Here is a 21,823-nt window from a genome sequence, read left to right as displayed (position 1 = left end):
ACTCACTATGGTTCTCCATAAACAATGGGTTGTTATTGATCAGTCTGTTCAAGGTGGTACATGGAATAACCCACAGTGGGCATCCATTGCAAGAGGAGTGAGTGCTGGGTTCTAGCCATCTGATTGAAAATGTTAAGCTCTTCATGACAGCAGAAGTGTGGGCAACTCTGAGGTATGCATAGAAGACAATGGCAGAATTTGTTTTCTTCTGTTTGTAGGGGGTCACGATTGATATACCCCCATACCCAGGCACCATAACCAACAATGAAAACACATTTGGAATCATACAGCATCATCATCTCATGTGTATGCGTCTTACCCAATTTATTGCAAAGTCGTATACACAGGAGAAGGATTGTACAACGGACCACTCCTAAAGCATTAACCCTGTCAAGGTGATGACCTTTGATATGTTTTTTCTTGATTTGCCTTGTTTCAAACTGGCAATCATAACAAATGTCTTGGAAAATTGTTACTAATATCCCTACCATCTATAAAAGTAACAAATCCATCAAGGTATTGCTTACTTGTTCTGGCCAATAAAACTGCATTGTCTGCATAATGTAAAATCGGAATTAAGTGATTATTGATGTAGGGAACATCCTAGTACCCTGTTGTTAAAAATGATTGAGGATCATATAAAATAAATAAAATAGGAGCTAACACAGAACTTTAACACACACCCCTGGTTCGTTTAAAGGTTATTGTACAGTCACCCGTTTTCTTGTAGTGAACCTTTGTGCTTAAATCACTGTGCAGATGCTGCAAAAAGTTAATAATGCCTGGGTCAATGCCCATAGCAGCTAAGATCAGTCATAATGTAGGCTTGTTTATTTGGTCAAAGGCTGAACACAAATCCATGAGGGCCAAGTGTAATGAACCCTTTTTGATGATACTGTAGATAAAGTTTAGGATACAGTTCTATTGTACCCGGCCCATAACTAAAACCATATTGTAGCTCAGAGGAAATCTCCTTATCCTCTGCCCAGTTCAGGATCCTTTCCATAATGAGCTTCCGTGCTACATTTACCACTGGATCTATGAAAGAAATGAGGCAACAGCAATAGGTATTTTCCTAGCTGCCTTTCTTGAACATAACAACTATTATTGATTGAGATAAAGAGTTAGGGATATTGGCTTCACTGGAACCAATATATATCCTAGTAATAACTGGACCTCAGAGATCCATATTACTCTTAAAAAGGTCCATATGAGCCTCATCCTGGTAAGCACTTCCCCGGAGGGGCTACTAAAACCTGCCTTCCTATTACCAGAGTAAGAGAAGACCATTGTAATGCTAGACTGACAAAGACACTCAGGCTCCTCCTGAACAAGAGTGAACGAACAAGCTTTACCACAGGTATTGGAGAAGTGTTTGATCCAGTCATCTGTTCTGATAGGTTGGTCTAAACTTGGGTTCTTTTTGGGATTAAAAAAGTTGGAATTGAGAAGTTTCCAAAATGAATTATTATTTCTTGGTAATCTGGATTCAAGTATGTTATCCCTAGCTTTATCTTTTAATTAATTTGCTCTTGCTATAAGTGTTTATTTATATTGTAGTCAACGTTCTTCTAGTTACACTCTGTTTTTTTTAGATCCTAGTAAGTGCTGGTCTCAACTTTCTGTTAGCGTATGAGCATGCACTATTGACCCATCTGTTGCCATTGTTCATTGGAGAAGCATATTCTCAGTAAAAATTTATTGATTCAGTTGCAAATGTGCCCCAAGGAATCAAGGACTGAAACATCAAAATTATTGGTTGTAGTCAATTAAAAATATCCTTACAGTTCTTGAGCAAGGTGGATCCCATTTCAAACTTCATCCACTTTCTATAACTTTCACTCAACAATGCACCTTGTCACTTTGACTTAATAAGAACTCAGGGAACTTTAAAAATGATAATAATGAATTATAGTCACTGAATTTAGAAGGTTTGATACATGAACTGACAAGGGTGTATGATAGATAACATGTCATAAAATGTAATCATTAATAGTTCAACTGCCCCTGCCAACAAAGGTGGCATTATGAGTGGTAGGGTAAATAATCATCCTATGGCCATCCAGTAAGTTTCTCCCAATCATACAATTGTAGATGAAAAGTCTCTGTTTATCAGGCAATCAGGTACTGACAAAGGTAATCAAAATCTGGTTCAAGGGCAACCAATAACTGTGGTATTAACTTATCTAACAGGGTGTTCTGTAAAACTGTGGAAGAGATTACTTGAACCGTGGGGTCAGGATTGTCCGAGAAAGATCAGGATTCTGTTATTGTAGCCCTCTTGGTTGCATTCCCAGCAGATCCCATGGTGATGGCAACACTGTTGACTGCTTCCTCCAGAGATTCAATTACTACGGGGCGCTGAACTCACAAGGATCAATAGCGAGCTGAGACCTGCTCATCATCGGACAAGTGCCCATTAATAAACACCTGTTATTTAAGGTGTCCAAGCTCCTATTTGTAATTACTGTAGGGCTAATGAGGTATTTCTCTGCTTCAGCAATTTTGGCATCCAAGGCCCCAACTACACTAGCTGAGAAAAGATCAATTTACAAGGAGGGTGGGTGCTTTTTCTTATGAATCACATCTGAGGAAACATTGAGGGCCTTTGTCTTACTCATTGTAGGATACCAAGGTAATCTAGATGTGGAGAACCAAGGGAGGTGGTTAATCTCAGACTTTTCCAGGCTCTGATGAGTACAGGCAGGCCCAGTCTTGGCATGATCTTTGTTCGGGCGTGGCCCAGGCGTGTCTTGCACTGCAGGGTCACTACACATGCTATTTTCTTACTCCTCTTCCTCCCACAACAGTTAGCAGCCTGGGAGGTGTAGTTCTTCTCTCCCAGTCAGGCACAGAGTCACAGGAGTCCCACTCAGTGGGTTCAATAAACACAATATATAGCACTTTCTCCCCCATCCTCCACCTCCCGCAACAGTCAACAGGTGGTACACAAAGTAGCCCGGAAGGAGAAGACCATCCCTCCAAAGTCACAAGTGTCCTCCGACGCAAGGTCACTAAAATTGCTACATAGCGATTCCTCATGTTCCTCCACTATTTTTCTTCCTCCCACAACACGCAACAGGTAGTGCACAGAGGAGCATGGGAGGGGAGTCCTTTGCTCTCAGGCAGGCAGAAAGTCACAGCAGTCCAATGCAACGGGGTCACTAAGGGGCATATTTAAGAAAAGTAGTGCTGCACTGCATGCAGCACTACTTTTCTTACGCCATTTATCACCACCATACAGCCACCATGTGTGTGCCATATTAAAATATGGCGCATTATGGCACAGGGTAGGGGGCAATAGCATCATTTTTCATGACGCTATCGATGAATTCTGCAGGAGTAGTGCCAAAATATTGGTGCTACTCCTGCAGAGTACATAGGGGCTCCATATAAATAATGGGAGCCCCTTTTAATGCCTGCTCTGAGCATTAAAAGTAGAATTCTTTCCAGTCAAAAAGAGTTATTTTTACATTTTGCCTGCGGTTTAAAAGCTGTAGCAGGCTAATCAAGTAGGCCTGAAGGCATGTTTTTGGTGTCAGCCTGTTAGATGGAACAACATGCTTCAATCCGCAGGTGGCATTCAACATTCAATGCCATTGGTATATTTTCCTGCACTATTAACAATGACCTTGCTGGAATGTTAAGTATCCCAAATAGAAGTTAGCCAATTCTGTCATGTTCCTGGGGTCAGAGCATATACGATGGGGCCTGGACAGTAGCGCTCCGGTGTGCGTAGTTCAAAAGCCAACAGCATTAGTCAAGCAAAAATGGGGTAATCATGTAAAAAAGGGATAGATTCCCACAAGGGTAATCTACACAGTTTTCTCTCATGCAATGCTTTAAATACAGCATACGCCCAGGTAGGTTCTGTTTGTGGTTAACCAGGATGAGTGTGGCTCAGTCACCTAACATATGTACATTTACATCATGAACAAAACTCTAGATATCTCATTTGACAGATATATTTATTGGTATTCATCCGCTAAAAATGCCTCATATATTGGTATATTGGCATTTAGCTATACTTCAGTGTGATATAATAGTGTGTTTCTTGTGTATTGATCAATGTTTCCTAGTGATGTACTTGGTTCAATTACTTTACTTTTCCAAAGCTGTGATGGGTGGAAAATCATGATTTTTTAAAAGACACAGATGCTAATATTATGAGTGTATCCTCTTTATTGTGCTGTTGCACAGCAGCAACAAGGATCAAATGTTGGATCAGAACCAGAACCTTAAAACATTCTAAAGATGTATTGATATTCAGGATATGCAGCCATCTTTCTTCTTTCGTGCTGCAAATGAACAAAGGTGCTAGGCCAAAAAATGCCAAACCATGCCATGATTGCTCCTTGAAGACTTCTTCCAATTAAATTCCATCACTGTCTGCACACTGATGCTGACATAAAACCTATCCTGAAATGAAACAAAAAATCATAATGGTGGGATTTAACTTGGGAGTGATAATATGCGCCTCGGTGTCTTTAAGTGAAATCATGATTTTCTACCCACACCAGCTGTGGAGAATTTATGGCAAGGCACAGCGGCCAATTTTATACACGTTCAAAGCATTGCAGCGCTCTCCTTGGCTTGACATAATATATTTGAAAAACTGAATCATTTGCCCAATCCACTAAAGTAATACTACCCAAATGTAATTCCAACAAAAAGGCCTTCGAACACCTCTAATGGAATACACCCCAAATCTAAAAATATCAATTCCTGCTCTTTTCATTACCTACCTAACCCATCTTGCTAAAGTTGGGCTAGACACTGGCTTGTTTGGGTATCTAAAGGAAACTAACAGCTGAAAATCTCCCTGTCTTCTCAAATCTTTTGCCCTTCTTCACTCATGCTCTCTCAAACACTTAACCGCACCAAAACCTTCTTTGTCCCCTATACTCGGATAAAACATAATTCTAGACGCAGCCTTATTCCTTTTCCTTCCAAAAACACACTCCCTCTGGTTATTAACTTCTAGAAGAATCCCCCAAAGCCCTAATGTCAGAAGCCCGCTTTAAGGAAACCAAGCAAAATAACAGCAAACTTAAATGACAAATTCTTCAAGGTCAAAAATGACTTTTCATCTGAACTCTTTCAAAACCTGATCAACATTCCAAAAAGAAGAGTACCTCGACCATTAGGGGACTTTCAACTGAACACTCATAACCAATCTCTTAACTGCATCATGCTGCTCTATAAGCATTCCATCCATTAACATATGACCAGGAGAAACTGCTGACCTTCTTAAATGCACAGACCTATATGAAATACCTCCTCTAAACCTTTCCACTATGTAACTGACCACACGTACTACATATGCTGAAACAGGATCCAAATACCTCTCAGAATACTAACAAATCCATCTTTTCCATGCCATTCTATAAGCCTTTGTAGTACCTAGCCCTTGATGAGTTTCAAAGCCGCTGACAGTAGGCCTGACACATGTCATTCTCTCCTGAAATCATCCATCCAATCAACTGCAGTTGCCCCTGTATCACACGTCCTTGACTCTCCCCCTTTGGATTCACTAACATATTCAGGAAAATTAAAAAACAACTGAATTGTCGATCAATAAACTCATAACATCTGGAAACCACACTTGAGATGGCCAAAAAGGAGTCACCAAAAGACCTTCTGCCTACTCTCTCATCACTATCCCAATAGTCTCTGAATCATAGAAAATGGAAGTTAATGCATAATTGCGACTCAAGCTCCAGATCTGTAGAAGCACATCCACCACCTTGGCTTTTGGATTTGGCTTCCAGCTGAAGAAAATCAAAAGCTCCACATTGAACCTGTTTGCAAACAGACTCACTGTGACCGGACCCCCATCTCCTGTCCAGATTGCAGAAGATCTCTTTGTCCAGTCTCCAGTCACTCTAATCCCTTTTAATTCCTTGAAATCAACTACACCACTGATTTGCTTGATTCTGTAGTATGTTGGGACTGAACCATGATATTGTGATTAAGACAAAAATGCCAAAAATATATAGCCAAATTCGATAGATCCTTTCACTATGGTCGCATTGGTTTGCATACCTGGCCACTGATATGTTACCCATCTTCAACAAATCACAACATTTTACTTGATCTCAGATAAAAACGTTTACCACAAAGTACCTGCAAATAATTCCAGGTTACTGGCATGCATGTCCATCTCTTCTAATGGCCATTTGCCTCCTATTGTCAATAAATGGCATCTTGCCCCCCAACCTTAATGACTTGCATCCAACTGTATCACCAACTCCGGATCCTCCCCAAAATTGTCCCTTCCATGCCAAGCCATCCACTAACCCAACTCCTTTGTTGCATCCTGATCTATTCTTTGCTTCTGTGAATACTTCATCCCCATCTGAAGATGATAAGCCTTCAATTTCTACAAAGCTCTGTAAAGGAAAGGAGCTTGAAAAATCACCTGAACTGATCCCGAAAGCAAAGCTAGCAACTCAGCAACACACTCCAATGCCCGTATATGAAAAACTAAAAATCTCCTGACTTGGAACCAAACATTTCTTCACACTGTTCACTATAAATCCTAGATCCTCCAAAATAAGAATTTCTAGCTCTGTTTTGTTCCTGCACCAACTCCCTTGTTAACATTATGATCAGAATGTCATCCAATACACTATAATACAGACACCTCTCAACCAGGCCATTACTGGTTTCATGACCTTTGTGAAACACCATGGAGATGACATTAAACTAAAAGGGAGGCATTTTAACCTCCACATCAACACATGCCACTGAATCCTCAGATACTCTCTGTGCTCCAACTATATTGGTGCTAATACACATGTATCCTTCAAATCCAGGTGTATTAACCAATCAACCTTTCTCTTAAGATCTCTTAACAAACAAAAGAATGCCTTTCATCTTGAAATAATTGTATTGAGACCAATTGTTTAAATCCTTTCGATTATCACCTGTCTCAACCCTACCCTTTTTTCTCCACCAAAATGATATTGATTACAAACCCTTTTGAATCTCCCTGTAACCTCTTTATCAAGACCTTCTCCAAAAGAGCTTTCACCTCCTGAGTGACCAAATCCTCCTGCTCCCTTCAAAACATTAGAATTTTTGACAGTCCCACAGACTCTGTACATTAACCCTGCACCGTCTCCAAAACCCACTGATCTGCTGTAATCTCCTTCCATCATAACATAAACTGGGCTAATTTGCCACCCAGCTTCATAACAATGCATGATGGACTTTCTGCCACAACAACCAGCTGATCCTTTCGCCTTTCTGTCACCTCTGAACTTCTTGCCCTTTCTCTTGTTCATTGAGGGAAGAAACCTGGATCCCAATATCCACAACAGGGTCTAAACCTCATGACAATGAAGCCCATGTGATCTCATATCCTTGGCCAAGGAAATAAGCCTAATCAAAAATCTTCGTAATATCCTTCTAAACCTTTTGAATTGAACTGAATTTCTCAACTTATCAGGATATATCCTTTAGGAATCCCTCTGAATTTCTCAACTTATCTGGACATATCCTTTACGAATTACTCTCCATAAAGTAATCTGTTGGCGCCTAAGACTGACTCCTTGCTCACTAGCTCAAACAGCTTTAGATCTATGTCATGAGGATACTCTTCTTCCTTTCAGCACAAAGGGCTGCATTAGTGTTTCCTAATAAACAAGTTGTCACATCTCCTCCACATTAATGTCTGCCTTATTCAAATATGCATCTTCACACATATCAAAATCCTTTGCCAAAGGTCTCAGCACTTCCAACAATCTATCCTGACACCCTTTAACGCTTTTGTTCAAACCCTTCCTACGATCGTGACCACATTTATTTAGAAATACCATCATCTTAGGATCTAACTCAGGAGTATAACCCACCTTGTGACCCAGCGTTGGCCTACGGTCCTCAGACCTTAAATGCGTTCTCACCTCTTTATGCATTCCTCGCCTAACTCAATACTCAACATATTCGGCCACATGATCAGCTGGAGTCTATTTAGGAAACAATGGGTGCTGAATAAAGTAGCTAATAATCTCTCACACAATGATCTGGTATTTTTCCCAACTGAGATGCTAAAGCGGTGAAAGCATTGTCCACACATGCTTGTACCTTCTCGTCCAGACTATGATTTCCCTCAGAATCTGCCATGCTCAGTTTTTTTGTACCTCAACGAACTCTTTCAAGAAAAACCAGACCCCTTAATTCCTCCTCCTCCAAAAAAACAACACTTGCCAGACTCCTCTAACTTCAATTACAGAGCATCTCCCTATCAGGTTAGCTCATAATAATTTCCTCACAATTCAGATCCAAAATATAACCCCCAGCAATGCCCAACTTAAAATGGTGGTCAGGAGCCCAAACGGTGCACTACATATGACAGCTCGGCAGGATAGCAATAGACACCTCCTCTGCCTGTGAGCAGTCAGGATGAGGAGCTGCAGCACGCTCAGCTTTGGAATGCAAGAGTGAGCGACAAAAAGTGATGTACTCCCTCAACCGCCAGGTCCTGAGTATCTCAACTTAATTGAAAACAAACACCAGTGCCGGTTTTAGACCTGGCAGCCTTAGGGTGGTCTTCCCCTAAATGTTTTGTCTGCTTGCTCCCAATTTTGCTGAATTCATTTCTGTTGACCTTAGGACTCTGCACTTTCCACTGGTAACCAGTGCTAAAGGGCTTAGCGATCACTGTCCCGAACATGGTGTGAGTGGTATATAACTAATTGGCATACTTACATTAGTATAAACCTCGAATAAAGTGCACTACACGTGCACAGGACCTGTAAATTAAATACTGCTATGGGGCCTGCGGCACTGATTGTGCCATCTACTCAAGTAGCCTGTTAAAACATGTCCCAAGTCTGCCATTGCAGCCTCAATGCAGTGTCTCACTGCCAGGCCAACTTGACATTTAAAACCCCTTGCCAACCCTTAAACTCCATTTTTATTACATATGTCACCCCTAAGGCATTCTCTAGTAGCCCATAGGGCAGGGTGCTCTGTAATTAAGAGGTAGGACATGTACTTTTAAGTTTTACATGTCATGGCAGTGAAAAATCCCCAAATTAGTTTTTTTCACTCCTGTGAGGCCTACCTCCCTTATTGGATAACATGGGGGAGTCCTTATTCCATTCCTGAGCTGTAATTCCTGATTGGGAGGAGATAGCTCTGTCATGTTTAGTACCTATGAAATTATAACAATAATTCCTTTTTAATGGTAAAGTCGGATTTATTGTTACAATTCTGAAAATGCCACTTTTAGAAAGTTGGCATTTTCCTGCTCTTAGACCTGTTTGATTGCAGCCTGTCTCCAGTACATGTCTGGGGTGGTTGGCAGCGGGCTTTGTGCATTTCCTCTAGACAGCCACATACAAAAGGAACTTAGTTGTGATTTGATGGGCCATTCACATCCTGATGAGCCATCCTGGGCAAACTGAGAGGAAGGTGTTGGACACAGCCTCACACCTGAATAGGCTGTATACTGTCCCCACACCAAGGGCTGCTTAACCCCCTGTAGTGAACCTGGAGCCAGGGAAGAAAGGGAGGACCTCTGTGCACTTCAAAGGCTCTTCTTTCGAGTCTCCCCCACTGCAAAGGCACCACTGGGTAAGAAATGGACCTCAAACCCCACCAACACAGTACACTTCTAGACCTGTGGACACTCTGCTAGGAAGACGGGCTGCTGTGCTCCCAAAGGACTGCCACTCTGCTGGACTGCAGCTCTGTAAGAACAGATTTTTTGCTGTGCTGACCTGCTGCCTGCTGCCCTCTATGCCTGAGTGAGAAGGACTGGACCCACATTACTTGAACCCAACACCCAGAGTGGCCCCAAAAGCCATCTGACTGGTCTCCTATTTTCTGAAGTCTAAGGGATATAAAACACTTACAACTCACCTGAACTCTGGCATTAGTGAGTCTTGCCCTGCCAAATGGTGCCAATCCAGACCTGAGCCCTTGGAAGTGGATATAAATTGCTGCTCCTGCAAGGATTGACATATCGACTGTCACGCCACTTGTAACCTGCACATTTCATCAACGCCGATGCAAATCCACTGCTGCACGTATTGTGTACCTCGTATTGTTGTGTAGCCATTTTAGGTATAGTTTTATACACGTTATTTTAGCAGACTAGTCCTGTCGCTGTGCACTTTAAAATAGATATGTTTTATTTTTGTTTTGTTATATTATTTTAACAGTAGCCACATTTGCGATCTTGTTTAATTTTCTCTATCTAGCTGTTCTTCACCTAGGTCAGCACTGCGTTCTTAAACAAGACATTTCTTTCACTTTTTGCTTTTCTCAAGGCTGCAGTAAGATAGGTTGCCAGCAAAAGTGGGACGCTTTGCTCCAATATTCACAGAAACATACACCCTTTTATGTGGGACTCTTTTCTTAGAACATCAGCGTTTTATTATAAAAACACTACTTTGACCCATGTGCGTTAGAGGGAGATTCCAGCCAGATGCCCACAACTGTATGCTGTATGCTGACTGCTGATTGCTTTGCTGCAGCTATTTATGTAGACTACAGGCCTCTTGTTCAGGTATGAGGGATGATATCTTCCCAGGGGGAACCTGAAGGGCAGAATTAGAGCTGAACATGCGGTGGTCTAACATAGCTTAGGTAGGAACTATTCTCAAAAACCTTAGTGACAACGTTATTTTTGTGTTTTACTCTCCTTGACACAATTTTAATCTTGATGTGCTTCATCGTCCTAGGTATTGCAATACATGCCTGATTATCTAAGATGCAGTTACTTCAATAAAATATTATTGAACTATACTCTGCCTTTGATTGTCCTTGCATATGTGAGACTAATGTAACAGAGAAATGGATGAAATCTGAGAGTGACCACGATTCCCCTGAGGAGTCATTTATGTCATGCACCCGGTTGCCCCAATCATCCCTACTCTTGGGTGGAGATGGAGCCCTGCTAGTTAGCCAGAACAAACCCAGATTATGCTGACAGGCGTCACATGGTGTGGGTTCAGACTCAGTATCCCTCAGTACAGGTGATTCTGCCACCTGAATCCAGTAGTCTCATTAGGATAATGAAAACCTACGCGATGTGGAGCCGCCAATGTTTGGTCAAACACTCAATTTCGGGTCCTCCTGAGTATCTCTGTCTCACTACATGCAAAGACACCTCAGTACTATTTATGGAGATGTCCATGGTATTGAGGATTTTCCTACTCAGCTAAGTAGAGAGGACCTAACTAACGCTGTAGGTTGTTCAAGCTTGAACCTTAAAAGGATAAGCTCCATTTGGTGTGCTTAGCTCAGAATAAAATTGACCATTCACCACGGCAAACCTGCAATGCAAATTTATTGACACATGGCCTAACGGCCCAGTGGGTCCAGTTACATTTGTTGGTGAGGCTCATCCAGCCTAGAGAACAAAAATGTTCTATTCTTGGGTCACATTTCCAGCAGTTGATGTGAACACAAATACATTTCACCACTATACACCCACAAACATACCTGCACAATATTGAGTTTATGCATATTTAGAAATACCTCTATCTTATCAAGACTATAATAATTGGCTTGATGGCACCCTACCACATACAGTCCTACACACTAGGTTAGATCCTCTAAGTAATGATGGTCCTACCTGGCCTTTATTGGCCACATATACACCGCACCCTGATGCAGCAAACTTGGCAGTAGTTGAGGTTTTCCGCTTATATGTGGAAATTATGGCAATATACAGACTATTAGTCCAGTTTGTAATGCAAACATTAAATACAAACCAAGCATGGGCTGCCCCGGCACAACCACATGCAGCAACGTCAGGTATTTATCCTGCGACTGTGCATTCGATTATGGGTAAGGTACCCGCCAAACAGGAAGAGATTCCGTTTTGGTTAGCTCAAAAAAATAAATGCACTGGAAGCAGTATTTCCCCATATAGGACCTCAGGATAAGCATAGAATATTAACTATGTGCTTGCCATTTGGGATTGTTCCCACAGTAGATAACTGCAATATTTGGGGCACCGTATTTGCCCTATACTACCGCACACAGTACACCGACACTTGCCAATCTTCCAAAATTGTTAAAACAAATTCAAGATGAAAACAGGGCTGCCCCAGCCGTAGACTTGGAGATGTAACTTATGGGCAATTTTGCCACTGTATCTTCAATTATATTAAGTAACCTTAAAGGTGAGGCTGTTGCACTAGCAGTGCATATGCTACTTCCTCCACAGGATCAAGAACGTGAACATATACTGCACCCTGCCCATGGGGCTACCTAGGGCCTACTGTAGGGGTGTCTAAGACATAAGAAAAGGGAAGTTTTAGGCCTGGCAAGTGGGTACACTTGCCAAGTCAAATTGGCAGTTTAAAACTGCAGACACAGACACTGCAGTGGCAGGTCTGACCCATGTTTACAGGGCTACTAATGCGGGTGGCACAACCAGTGCTGCAGGCCCATTAATAGCATTTGATTTAAAGGCCCTGTGTTCCTCTAGTGCACTTTACTAGTGACCTACTAGTAAATCAAATATGTCAATCATGGATAAACCAATCAACAGTACAATTTACACAGAGAGCATATGCACTTTAGCACTGGTTAGCAGTGGTAAAGTGCTCAGAGCTCTAAAGCCAACAAAAACAGGTCACAAAAAATAGGAGGCAGGAGGCTAAAAGATTGGGGATGACCCTGCATAAGGGAAAAAGTCCAACACGACCCCCTACCAGCCTAAAGCCAGGGGAGACCAATCCATACCTTGATGGACTTCCCTGATTGGGGCGATAGAACAGAGACCCAGGCCCGCAACAGCAGGGTCATGTTCCAGTTCTACGCCTTCCTGACTCTAGTTGGATCCCCCTGTCCATACTCTCAGGGCCCACTAAGCTAACCCATGGGAAAGTCTTCTCCTCACCTGCAGATACCATCTGTGCAGCACCTAACCTTACTTTGCTCACAGATGTATCCCAGGGGGCAGATAGTACCACCATGGCCAACACAGTGGTGTTGCCCACTCCACCCTCAAGGTGTGACTCTTGCCCCCCCCGGGCAAGCCACAGTGGCCACTGACAGCGGTCAGGGATGAGAGCCAGGCCCCAGCTCTCTCAAGGCTCTAAAACCAGTGTGACTTTGGAGAGTGGGGGGCGGTAGACCCAGGTGCCTGGCACCCTTTGACCACTCTCCCTTCCACCAGGTCAGGGATGACAGCCTGACCCTGGTCATCCCCTCTGGGGCTCTGTACCCTCCCTCTTGGAGCGGAACCCCTAGAGTCCAGAATTGTCAGGGGGCTTATAGAAGCAGTCCTTCACAATTTTCTCACCAGTTCAGGGATGTTAACCTGCAACTGATCTTCCAACCTAGGGTCTGTACCTTCATGTTGGACCAGGGCCAGGGACGAGGCTTCCCTCCCCCTGCCCTTCCTTTCTGGGGTCCTGCACCCCCCAACTAGGAGTGCCCCCAGAATACAACACAGCAGGGGCACTGTTAGCAGTAGCCCTGCCCTCCAGGTCAGGGGGGACACCTTGAACCTGGCCTTTCACTCCAGGGTCTGTACCCTTAGATTGAACTTGGGTCAGGAGTGAGTCTCTCCCTCCTCTGCTCCTACTCCCAGGGTTCTGCACCCCTACCCCACTATGGAGAGTACCCCTAGAAGTCACACCAGGGGGGGTGACTGGGCAAACTGCCCCCCCCCCTTCAGGTCAGGGTTTACCCCCTGCACCTGATCCTCCAGTCTAGGGTCAGTACCCTCAGACTGGACCACTCCTGGCAACCCAGGATTTCCTGGGGGGCACACCTACCCCCCACCAGGTCAGAGTTTAACCCCTGAACCTGACCATCCAACCTAGAGTCACCACCCTGAGGTTGAACCTCTGCCTGGCACTCCAGAACTTCCTGGGGGGCACACCTTCCCCCCCACAAGGGAAACACCTTCCCCAAGGGCCACACAAGAGTCTGGCTGGCACAGGTCTCCTCACCCCTGCCCATCTGGCAGAGTCTGAATTCCCCCCAACCCAGAAATGGTCTCACCAAGGTCATTCCTAGGGGGCTCTGACCTCAGAACTAACTCCTGACCCTTGAGGTTCTCCACTGGGATCCACAACCCCCTCTTAACCCTCTGTCTGGACTTCTGCACCCCCTCAATAGGAGTGGTACTGCCAGACAGGTGGGACACTGGCTACAGCAACCCACCAAATTCTCCTGACACTGTGGGGTCTCCCTCAGCAGATGACCCTATGGTACAGGCTAGGCTCCCCTCCTGGTGTTCTCTTATGGAGCCCTCCAGGACCTGGTACTGGATCTCAGGCACCCTGGGCGTAGGCCCAACCCCATCCCTCTCCTCTGAGACTGGACATGGAATCCCTCACTCATCCCACTACACTGGAACCTACCTGGGACACTGCAATCCTTTCCCACTTCACCCGGTTGGAAAGTACTTAGACCACTCCCCTAAGGAGCACCCCCAAATGCCTCTTCAAATTCTCTGGTACTCACCCAGAGGTCTGCCTCCAGTGTAAGTTCCCTATGGTTAGAGAACTCACACTCCACCTGGTGTTGGCATAGCTCTGGAAAATAAGGACTAGACATATGCTCTCCAGCAATTACATCAGTCAGCCCCTCACATGAATTAACCAAACTACCCTTCATCTAACCATCCAGTGACGCAGCCTTGAAAAAGTATCCCACATCATTCTCCTGAGACTGGTGAGACAGCACCTGACTGTCCCTGACACTCAACCCACACTCTTCTGGGATGTTGCCACACTCCATAACCAGGACTTCTACCTGGGGGGAACCCCTCTGTCTGTCACTCTCACCTAGAGCCAGTAGAGTGTCCCTCTCACCGGTAGGAATATGACTCCCCATGCCAGTACCCCAATCTACCTCAGAGACCTTTTGCATCACTGGAGCTACCTCATACCCCTGAACCTCCTGGTGTATGTCAACCCCCTCCTTCAAGTTGGGCACCAAGTCTCTGGGCATTTGCACTTCTTCTTCTGCACTGAACGTCAATTGCTGCCACTATTCAAGCTGGACTCAGCCCTCATGACTTCCAGCTCTTTCAGTTATAGCTTGTAAGCCAAGATAATCTTTTTCACCTCTAAGGCCCTCCTCATCTCTTCTATTTCCTTCCTCATTTGCATCCTCAACTCCTCTCCCTTCAACCGGTGAGCCCTCTCTGCCTCTCTGTCTTGTAACTCGTCAGGAGTCAGACTCTTGGATGCCATGCTGCTACCCCGCCTGGGGACCCTCCCCCCAGGTGTAACAGGTACCTCCACTACACCTCTGTGTATCCTCTGCACTTCCCCATCCACATCCTCCTCCTCTGTGTGCCCCCCAGCCTTCTTGACTGTCACCCAGGCCCTCAGTGCCTTTTGCAGCTCCCCCTTCCTGGTGGAGCTCTTAACGGGACAGGCAGGACCTTTACAGAACTGTTTCAATTGAGCAACTGAGTACCTTTTCAGTTTCCCTAATTCAAAAACAGCTCCAGCTGGTGCATCTTCAGATGGAGACATGATGGCAAACAGGTGCAAAGATCCAAAGGCAGAAAACAAGTTCCCAATGAAGTTAACAGAAAAATCGATCAAGAGATCAGCAAAAACATACAAATAGAACAAAAAGAAGTCACCAAGAGAAAAAGCAAAAATCACAGGACAAGTAGTATGTGGTCACGTAGTGGTCTGCACTGAAAACAGTGGTGTACACTTAATCACTGTATGTCAAGTACAAATACAAGTACAATCCCAACCGCTGATCACCAATGTTAGAAATGGGGTATTTGGTTGGCAGTCAGGTTACCCCCTGTCCAAGCAAGGTCCCTCACTATAGTCAGGGTAAAGGAGAATCACCCTCGGTTAACCCCCACTAAACCCCTTGGTAGCTTGGCATAAGCAGGCAGGCTTAACTTCAGAGTCTAGGTGTAAAGTATTTGTACCAACACACACAGTAACTTAGTGAAAACACTACAAAATGACACAGCACGTTTAGAAAAATAGGAAATATGGATCTAAACAAAACAAGACCAAAACGACAAAAATCCAACATACACAAGTCAAGTTATTAATTTTAAAAGCAAAAGAGTCTTAAATCCTTTGGCAAACTGTAAAAACACTGTTAGCGTTGAAAAGTACCTGAGTAGCATCAAAATAACACGCACGGGCGAGTGTGCGTTGAAAAAGGTTAGTGATGCATCGATTTCTCACCCGCAAGCAAGACCGTGCGTTGTTTCTCCTTCTACGGTCGGGTCGGCATGTGTCGTTTTTCCTCTCTGCAGGAGAGTTATGCATCAATCCGGGCAAACATTAAGGTCCGGGCAGGTGTTGCGTTGTTTTTCCGTGCCCAGCAAGGTTTACGTCAAAAATCCTGCCGCACGTTATCATCAAAACTGCGCTGTGTGGGTTGCGATGTTAGGAGCCTCCGTTAGCGGTGTGGTGTGTTGTTTCTCCAGCCACGTGCTTCGATCTTCTAGCCGCGCTGCAGGTGGTACGTCGATTTCAGCCACAGAGCCGGCGGCGCGCCATTTCTTCAGCCACATCTCAAGGGTTGCGTCTGAAATTTCCCTGCACGGCAGTCTGTGTGTGGATTTTCATGCGCCCGGTTGCCCCAATCATCCCTACTCTTGGGTGGAGATGAGGCACTGCTAGCTAGCCAGAACAAACCCGGATTATGCCTACAAGCGTCACATGATGCGGGTTCAGACTCAGTCTCCCGCAGTACAGGTGATTCTGCTGCCTGAGTCCAGTAGTCTCATTAGGATAATGAGAATTTATGCAACTGTATCACTGACAGCATGGCACATCGCCTCCATCTGCTGTGCATCTCCACCTTTGCACGGGTCAGATCCGACGCATTGCCTCCATCCGAAGGATTGATGACATGTTGCCTCCCCTTCTCCTCACATCTCCTTGGCCGCAAACAAGCTACTTTGCAGTGGGCTAACGCTAGTCCTGGAATCGGACCCTTGCTCCATCACAGTCAGCCTGAACTTTTGGATTTGATCGGTCAAGCATGAGCAGATACCCCAAGTTTGCGTTTTATACTTTTAAGCACTACATTTCAGTTTATTCTTTAAAAAATCATAACTTTGGTTCTACTTATTGGATTCTTGTTGTTCTGGTCTTGTTTGTGCATTAAATTAAGCGCTATCCTTCTGTGGTATCTTTCTGTGTGGTGTTTTCACTGTTTTACTGTTTGAAGTGTTGCAAAAATACAGTACACTTTGGGCCTCATTCTGACCAGGGTGGAGGCCGGCTGAAGCACCGCCAACAGGCTGGCGGTGCTTCATTTTGTATTCCGACCGCGGCTGTGAAGCCGCGGTCGCCCAGCCGGGTCCGGCGTTTTTCCACCGGATTTCCCCCGGCTGGGGGAATCCTCCATGGCGGCGCTGCTTGCAGCGCCGCCATGGGGATTCCGACCCCCTTCCCGCCAGCCTGTTTCTGGCGGTTTTCACCGCCAGAAAAAGGATGGCGGGAACGGGTGTCGTGGGGCCCCTGGGGGCCCCATAAAGATTTTCACTGTCTGCTTAGCAGACAGTGAAAATCGCGACGGGTGCAACTGCACCCGTCGCACCCCTGCAACTCCGCCGGCTCCATTCGGAGCCGGCTTCCTTGTTGCAGGGCCTTTCCCGCTGGGCTGGCGGGCGCTCTTTTGGCGGTCGCCCGCCGGCCCAGCAGGAAAGCCAGAATGGCATCCGCGGTCTTCTGACCGCGGAGCAGCCATTTGGCGGTTCCCGCCAGATGGGCGGCTCCCGCCGCCCCCCAGGGTCTGAATGACCCTCTTTATCTCTTAAGTTAAGGCTGACTGCTCTATGACAAGCTACCAGGGGGGTGAGCACAGGTTAATTTAGGGTATGTTTGTGACTTACTCCTATCTAGGATTGTGATTCCTGTTTGGAAAGGGTGCATGCCTGAGTCAACCAGAAACCAGGGGGCTTATTTACAAGCCACTGTGCACCACCGGACCATCACTTGTAGTGATAGTCCGGCGGCGCACACCGCAGAGACGTTTTTACAGGGCCACGCAAAGTTACCATGCATGGCCTTGTAAATATTGACTAAGTCAATGCAGTCCAAGTCTCTTCGTTGACTGACCCCGCGACATGAAGGCATGCCATATACGTTATGGTGGGTGTTCCCACGTAACACCTATTGCATTTGACACATCCCCAGATTTACAACGATTTGTAAACCGGGCAATGCATCAAAAGCCTACTCCTCCCCAGGGTAGGTGTAATGGAGATACAACGAGAAGCAATATCTTCATTTCTCCTCATTTTTATCTTTTTCTATGTGTGCTGCTTCCTGCAGCACACATAGAAAAAGGAAACACCTCTCGTAATTGATTTTGTGCAGGAAGGCCTTCCTTCCTGCACAAAAACAATCTTCTCTGCAACATAGACTCCCTTGCACCACGGTGCAAGTGTACCTGCATTGGCACATAGCAGCCCATTGTGTACCATCGCAAGGAAAAAGGTTAGGAAGGCGTTCTATTTTATAGTTACAGTACATTCCTCCCCTTTTCTTTCGACGCAGGGCTGCGCAGCAGTATTCCTTGTGATGCTGCCCTGCATCAAAACCTCGTAAATGAGGCCACCAATTTCTAACCTCCTGCAAACATACGTCCCTTCAAATTGACTAACTCTCCCGAAAAATACTGTGCCATGCTCCAGTCCTCCACTACATCATTTTAAATTATAATCTTGTGACTTCCAGATACTCCTGAAATGAAAACAATTATTAGCTTAATTGATATTACAAATAAAAAAGAAAATAATCCTAGCCTTAACTTCAAATGCCACTGAACCATTCCATCCCAACTGCATTACACAATAACTCCTAAGTAAAAACCCTTCCTTAATCATTCCACACATTCATAAATACTCAGTCTTGTGCAAAACGCTTATCTGTGCATGACCAGCAACAAAGAATTAAGATGGTTGCATGTTCTGAGTATTTATACATGTGTGTTGTGTTTTAAGGCTCTGGTTTTAATTTTAACGCTTCCATCTTAGTTGCTGCAATGTGAGGGAGGTCTAAAGAGAACATGTCATAAAACTGGCCTCCATACATTTCCATAAAATCAGAACCTTTGGGGTCATTGTTTACAGGAATGTTATTTGCACTGAGTAATTTGTAAAAAGAAGCTAAACACTCCCATACAAAATGCTCTTTAGCCACTGTAGGCAAAGAACATTCACAACAGAAAGTGATACACATGCATAGCCATAGGAATAGCAGAAAGGTCAAGGGTGGCTCCTCTGCTAAGGCAGAGGAGCATCTCCCCCCTGCTTTTATGAGAGGGAAAAATAAAATCATAATAACGGAGCATTATTATCATTTTATTTTTAGCTGAGCCAGGTTAAGGTGGGGTGGGGCAGGGCTGGAGGGAGGAGTGTTTTGTGCACCAAAGTGCACATGTATGTTTGGCCGGCTGTGTTGGGCTGGCCAAACACTCATGCTCACTTTGTATGTCTCCTCCCGGCTGTATTGCACAGCCGGGAGGAGAAAGAGCACAGGTCTTCACTCCCTCTGTGAACACCAAAGCAGGCCAATCACAACGCTGCTGTCATTCTGGTGACAGCAGCTTCGTGATTGACTGGGGGGAGTCTGTGCGCTTCCCGGATGAGGGGGACAGAGGAGACAAACCTGTCTCCAGAGGGAACAGGTACATTTTTTTTTCTTTTCTTTTCTTTTAATGTTTTTTTACCTCACCTGCCCCACCACCCCGATTTAGTGGCAGCCGCCACTGAGGAAGGGTGGGTCATTAATGGGGAACTCTCCATACTCTGTGTGATAAAAACTTTGTAAAGCCCTACAAATGATGTGCTCATGTGAATGATGAAGTGTTCTCAAGGGTAGAGCTCCAATAACTTGTCCTTTTTCCCCCAACAACAGGCCAGTGGTCCCCAAGGAACTATGAAGGATGGTGCCAAGAGTTCGCTACAGAAAAGTTTCAGAGTTTTGAGTGATGCAAGGAATCAGGAAAATGATATCAAAGGTAGCCAGATTGATCTTAATGTTTGAGCTTTCTTATAAAAAGTAAGGTAGCAACTAAGTGGTATTTGTCAATGTGTCTGTGCTCAGCTTTGAAATAATGTCCGAGAATCATTTGAACAAGGGCTGTGAGATTTTAATCACTCAATTGTGGGCTCCGAAGCCGCTACTGACAATACCTTGAGCATTGTAATTTGTGGGCGGAAAAGCTAGTTCAATTTGTAGAGTCACAATGGAAACCTGGTATTACATAGATTGTTTTAACAGTACACAAATGTATCTTTACATGTCAGCTGATTCAGTTTGACTTACAGAATGCACATTAAACCTTAGAGAAAGTTTAATATGGTTGAATCAAGTAAGGTTGCTATCCAACTTTCTAAGCAAATTACGTTTGTGCTTCATATTTGTTCTGCAATGTAAAAATATAGTAACCATTACTACCCTTTATGTTATATTATAGAAAATGTTGCTGATGAATTTACCTGTGTAGAGAGCGAGGTGAGGAGACAGATTTAGCTGGAGTTTAACTGCTGTCAGTAGATATCTGTTCTGTGTACGTGGCACAGTCATTTTGGGAAATAGGGTGCGGACAAAAAACTGACCCTCCTATAAGTGTAGAAAAGGCTGCTTGTATATAAACAGATGCACATTAACAACCACAAACTAGGCCAATTGCCTTACAAACTACATCCTCACTAACGATTAGTTTACTGACCAAAACTACCCCCTCTCCAAATATACCACCTCCAAGATCCATCCCAATAATCCTCTTCTTGTTATAAAATCATGCCCAACTTTTACCTTACCCCTCCATTCTAAAACTGTAAATCTGAACTCTAAACAACTAGCCTCTAATCAACTAGCTCTGAGCCTTAAACTTCCTGCCTGCCCAACCCCCCCAATTGCTGTGGTTTGCCAGTGCAAACTTAACATAACCTTCTGTAAAAACTTTCCATGCCACCGCTATGCACCTGTCTCAAACGACAAACTACAACAAAAAGTCCCCTATGTGCACCTGACCCATAAAACCAAACCAAAATATCCGTAGCCAAACCTGCTTACCTCCAAAACCAGAATGAAGAGGGAGCGCGGGAGGGGGAAAAACTAGCACCATGAACAGGATGCAGCCACCAGATCACCAGTCTTAAAATGGTGCTAGTGACACCCAACAGGTCCCCCATGACATAAATGTTTTTTATTTTGGGCTAGATCATAGCCCAAACTCCCTAAACTTTATTTAAAGAGGCAGCCAATTCTGACTGCACATTTCCCAAAATCTCCTGGGGGCAGATAACACGTTGCTCTGCTCCCCCCAATACCCCATTGGGAAAAAGGGTGCGGACAAAAAAATGGATCCTCTTATAAGTGTGGAAAACCACTTTTATTGAAATAGGCACACATTAACAATCGTAAACCTAGGCCAATTGCCTTACAAACCACCTCCGCACTTACAGTTTGTTTACTGACCAAAACCTGCCCCCAACTATACCACCCACAAGACTCCTCCTGATAAGACTCCCCTTTTTATAAAACCATGTCCAACTTTTATCTTACCCCTCCATTCTAAAACTGTAAATCTTAACTCCAAACAACTAGCCTCTAATCAACATCTATACCTTAAACTTCCTGCTTACCCACAATCCATGTGTTTTACCAATGTAAACTTAACATCATGTTCTATAACCTTTTGTAAAAACTTCCCATGCCACTGCCACCCTTTTTCTGCCCTCCTCTTCCAGTCTGCTCTTGTTGTGTTCCTGTGCTGTCTCCCTACTTCAAATCATCAAGTTCATTGCTCTTATTACTACCTTTATATCAGTTCCAATATATATAACTCCATTCCGTACCCCTTCATGGCAAAAAAAATCCATATTATCATA

The 21,823-nt window shown here is 44.5% G+C and overlaps 1 protein-coding gene across 7 annotated transcripts in view; it reads left to right on the top strand.

Annotated features, from left to right (window-relative positions):
• LAMA2 (laminin subunit alpha 2) overlaps nucleotides 1-21,823 on the top strand; it is a 3,379,260-nt gene that overhangs the window by 2,816,292 nt on the left and 541,145 nt on the right. For all 7 annotated transcript variants that reach the window (XM_069234829.1, XM_069234828.1, XM_069234823.1 and 4 more), the window contains one exon: nucleotides 19,842-19,944. In XM_069234829.1, the coding sequence (XP_069090930.1) occupies nucleotides 19,842-19,944 (103 nt within the window). The remainder of the gene's footprint in view (nucleotides 1-19,841; nucleotides 19,945-21,823) is intronic.

Source organism: Pleurodeles waltl, chromosome 5, assembly GCF_031143425.1.
Source record: "Pleurodeles waltl isolate 20211129_DDA chromosome 5, aPleWal1.hap1.20221129, whole genome shotgun sequence".
Classification (NCBI taxonomy): domain Eukaryota; kingdom Metazoa; phylum Chordata; class Amphibia; order Caudata; family Salamandridae; genus Pleurodeles; species Pleurodeles waltl.
This window is presented reverse-complemented; position numbering and strand designations above follow the sequence as displayed.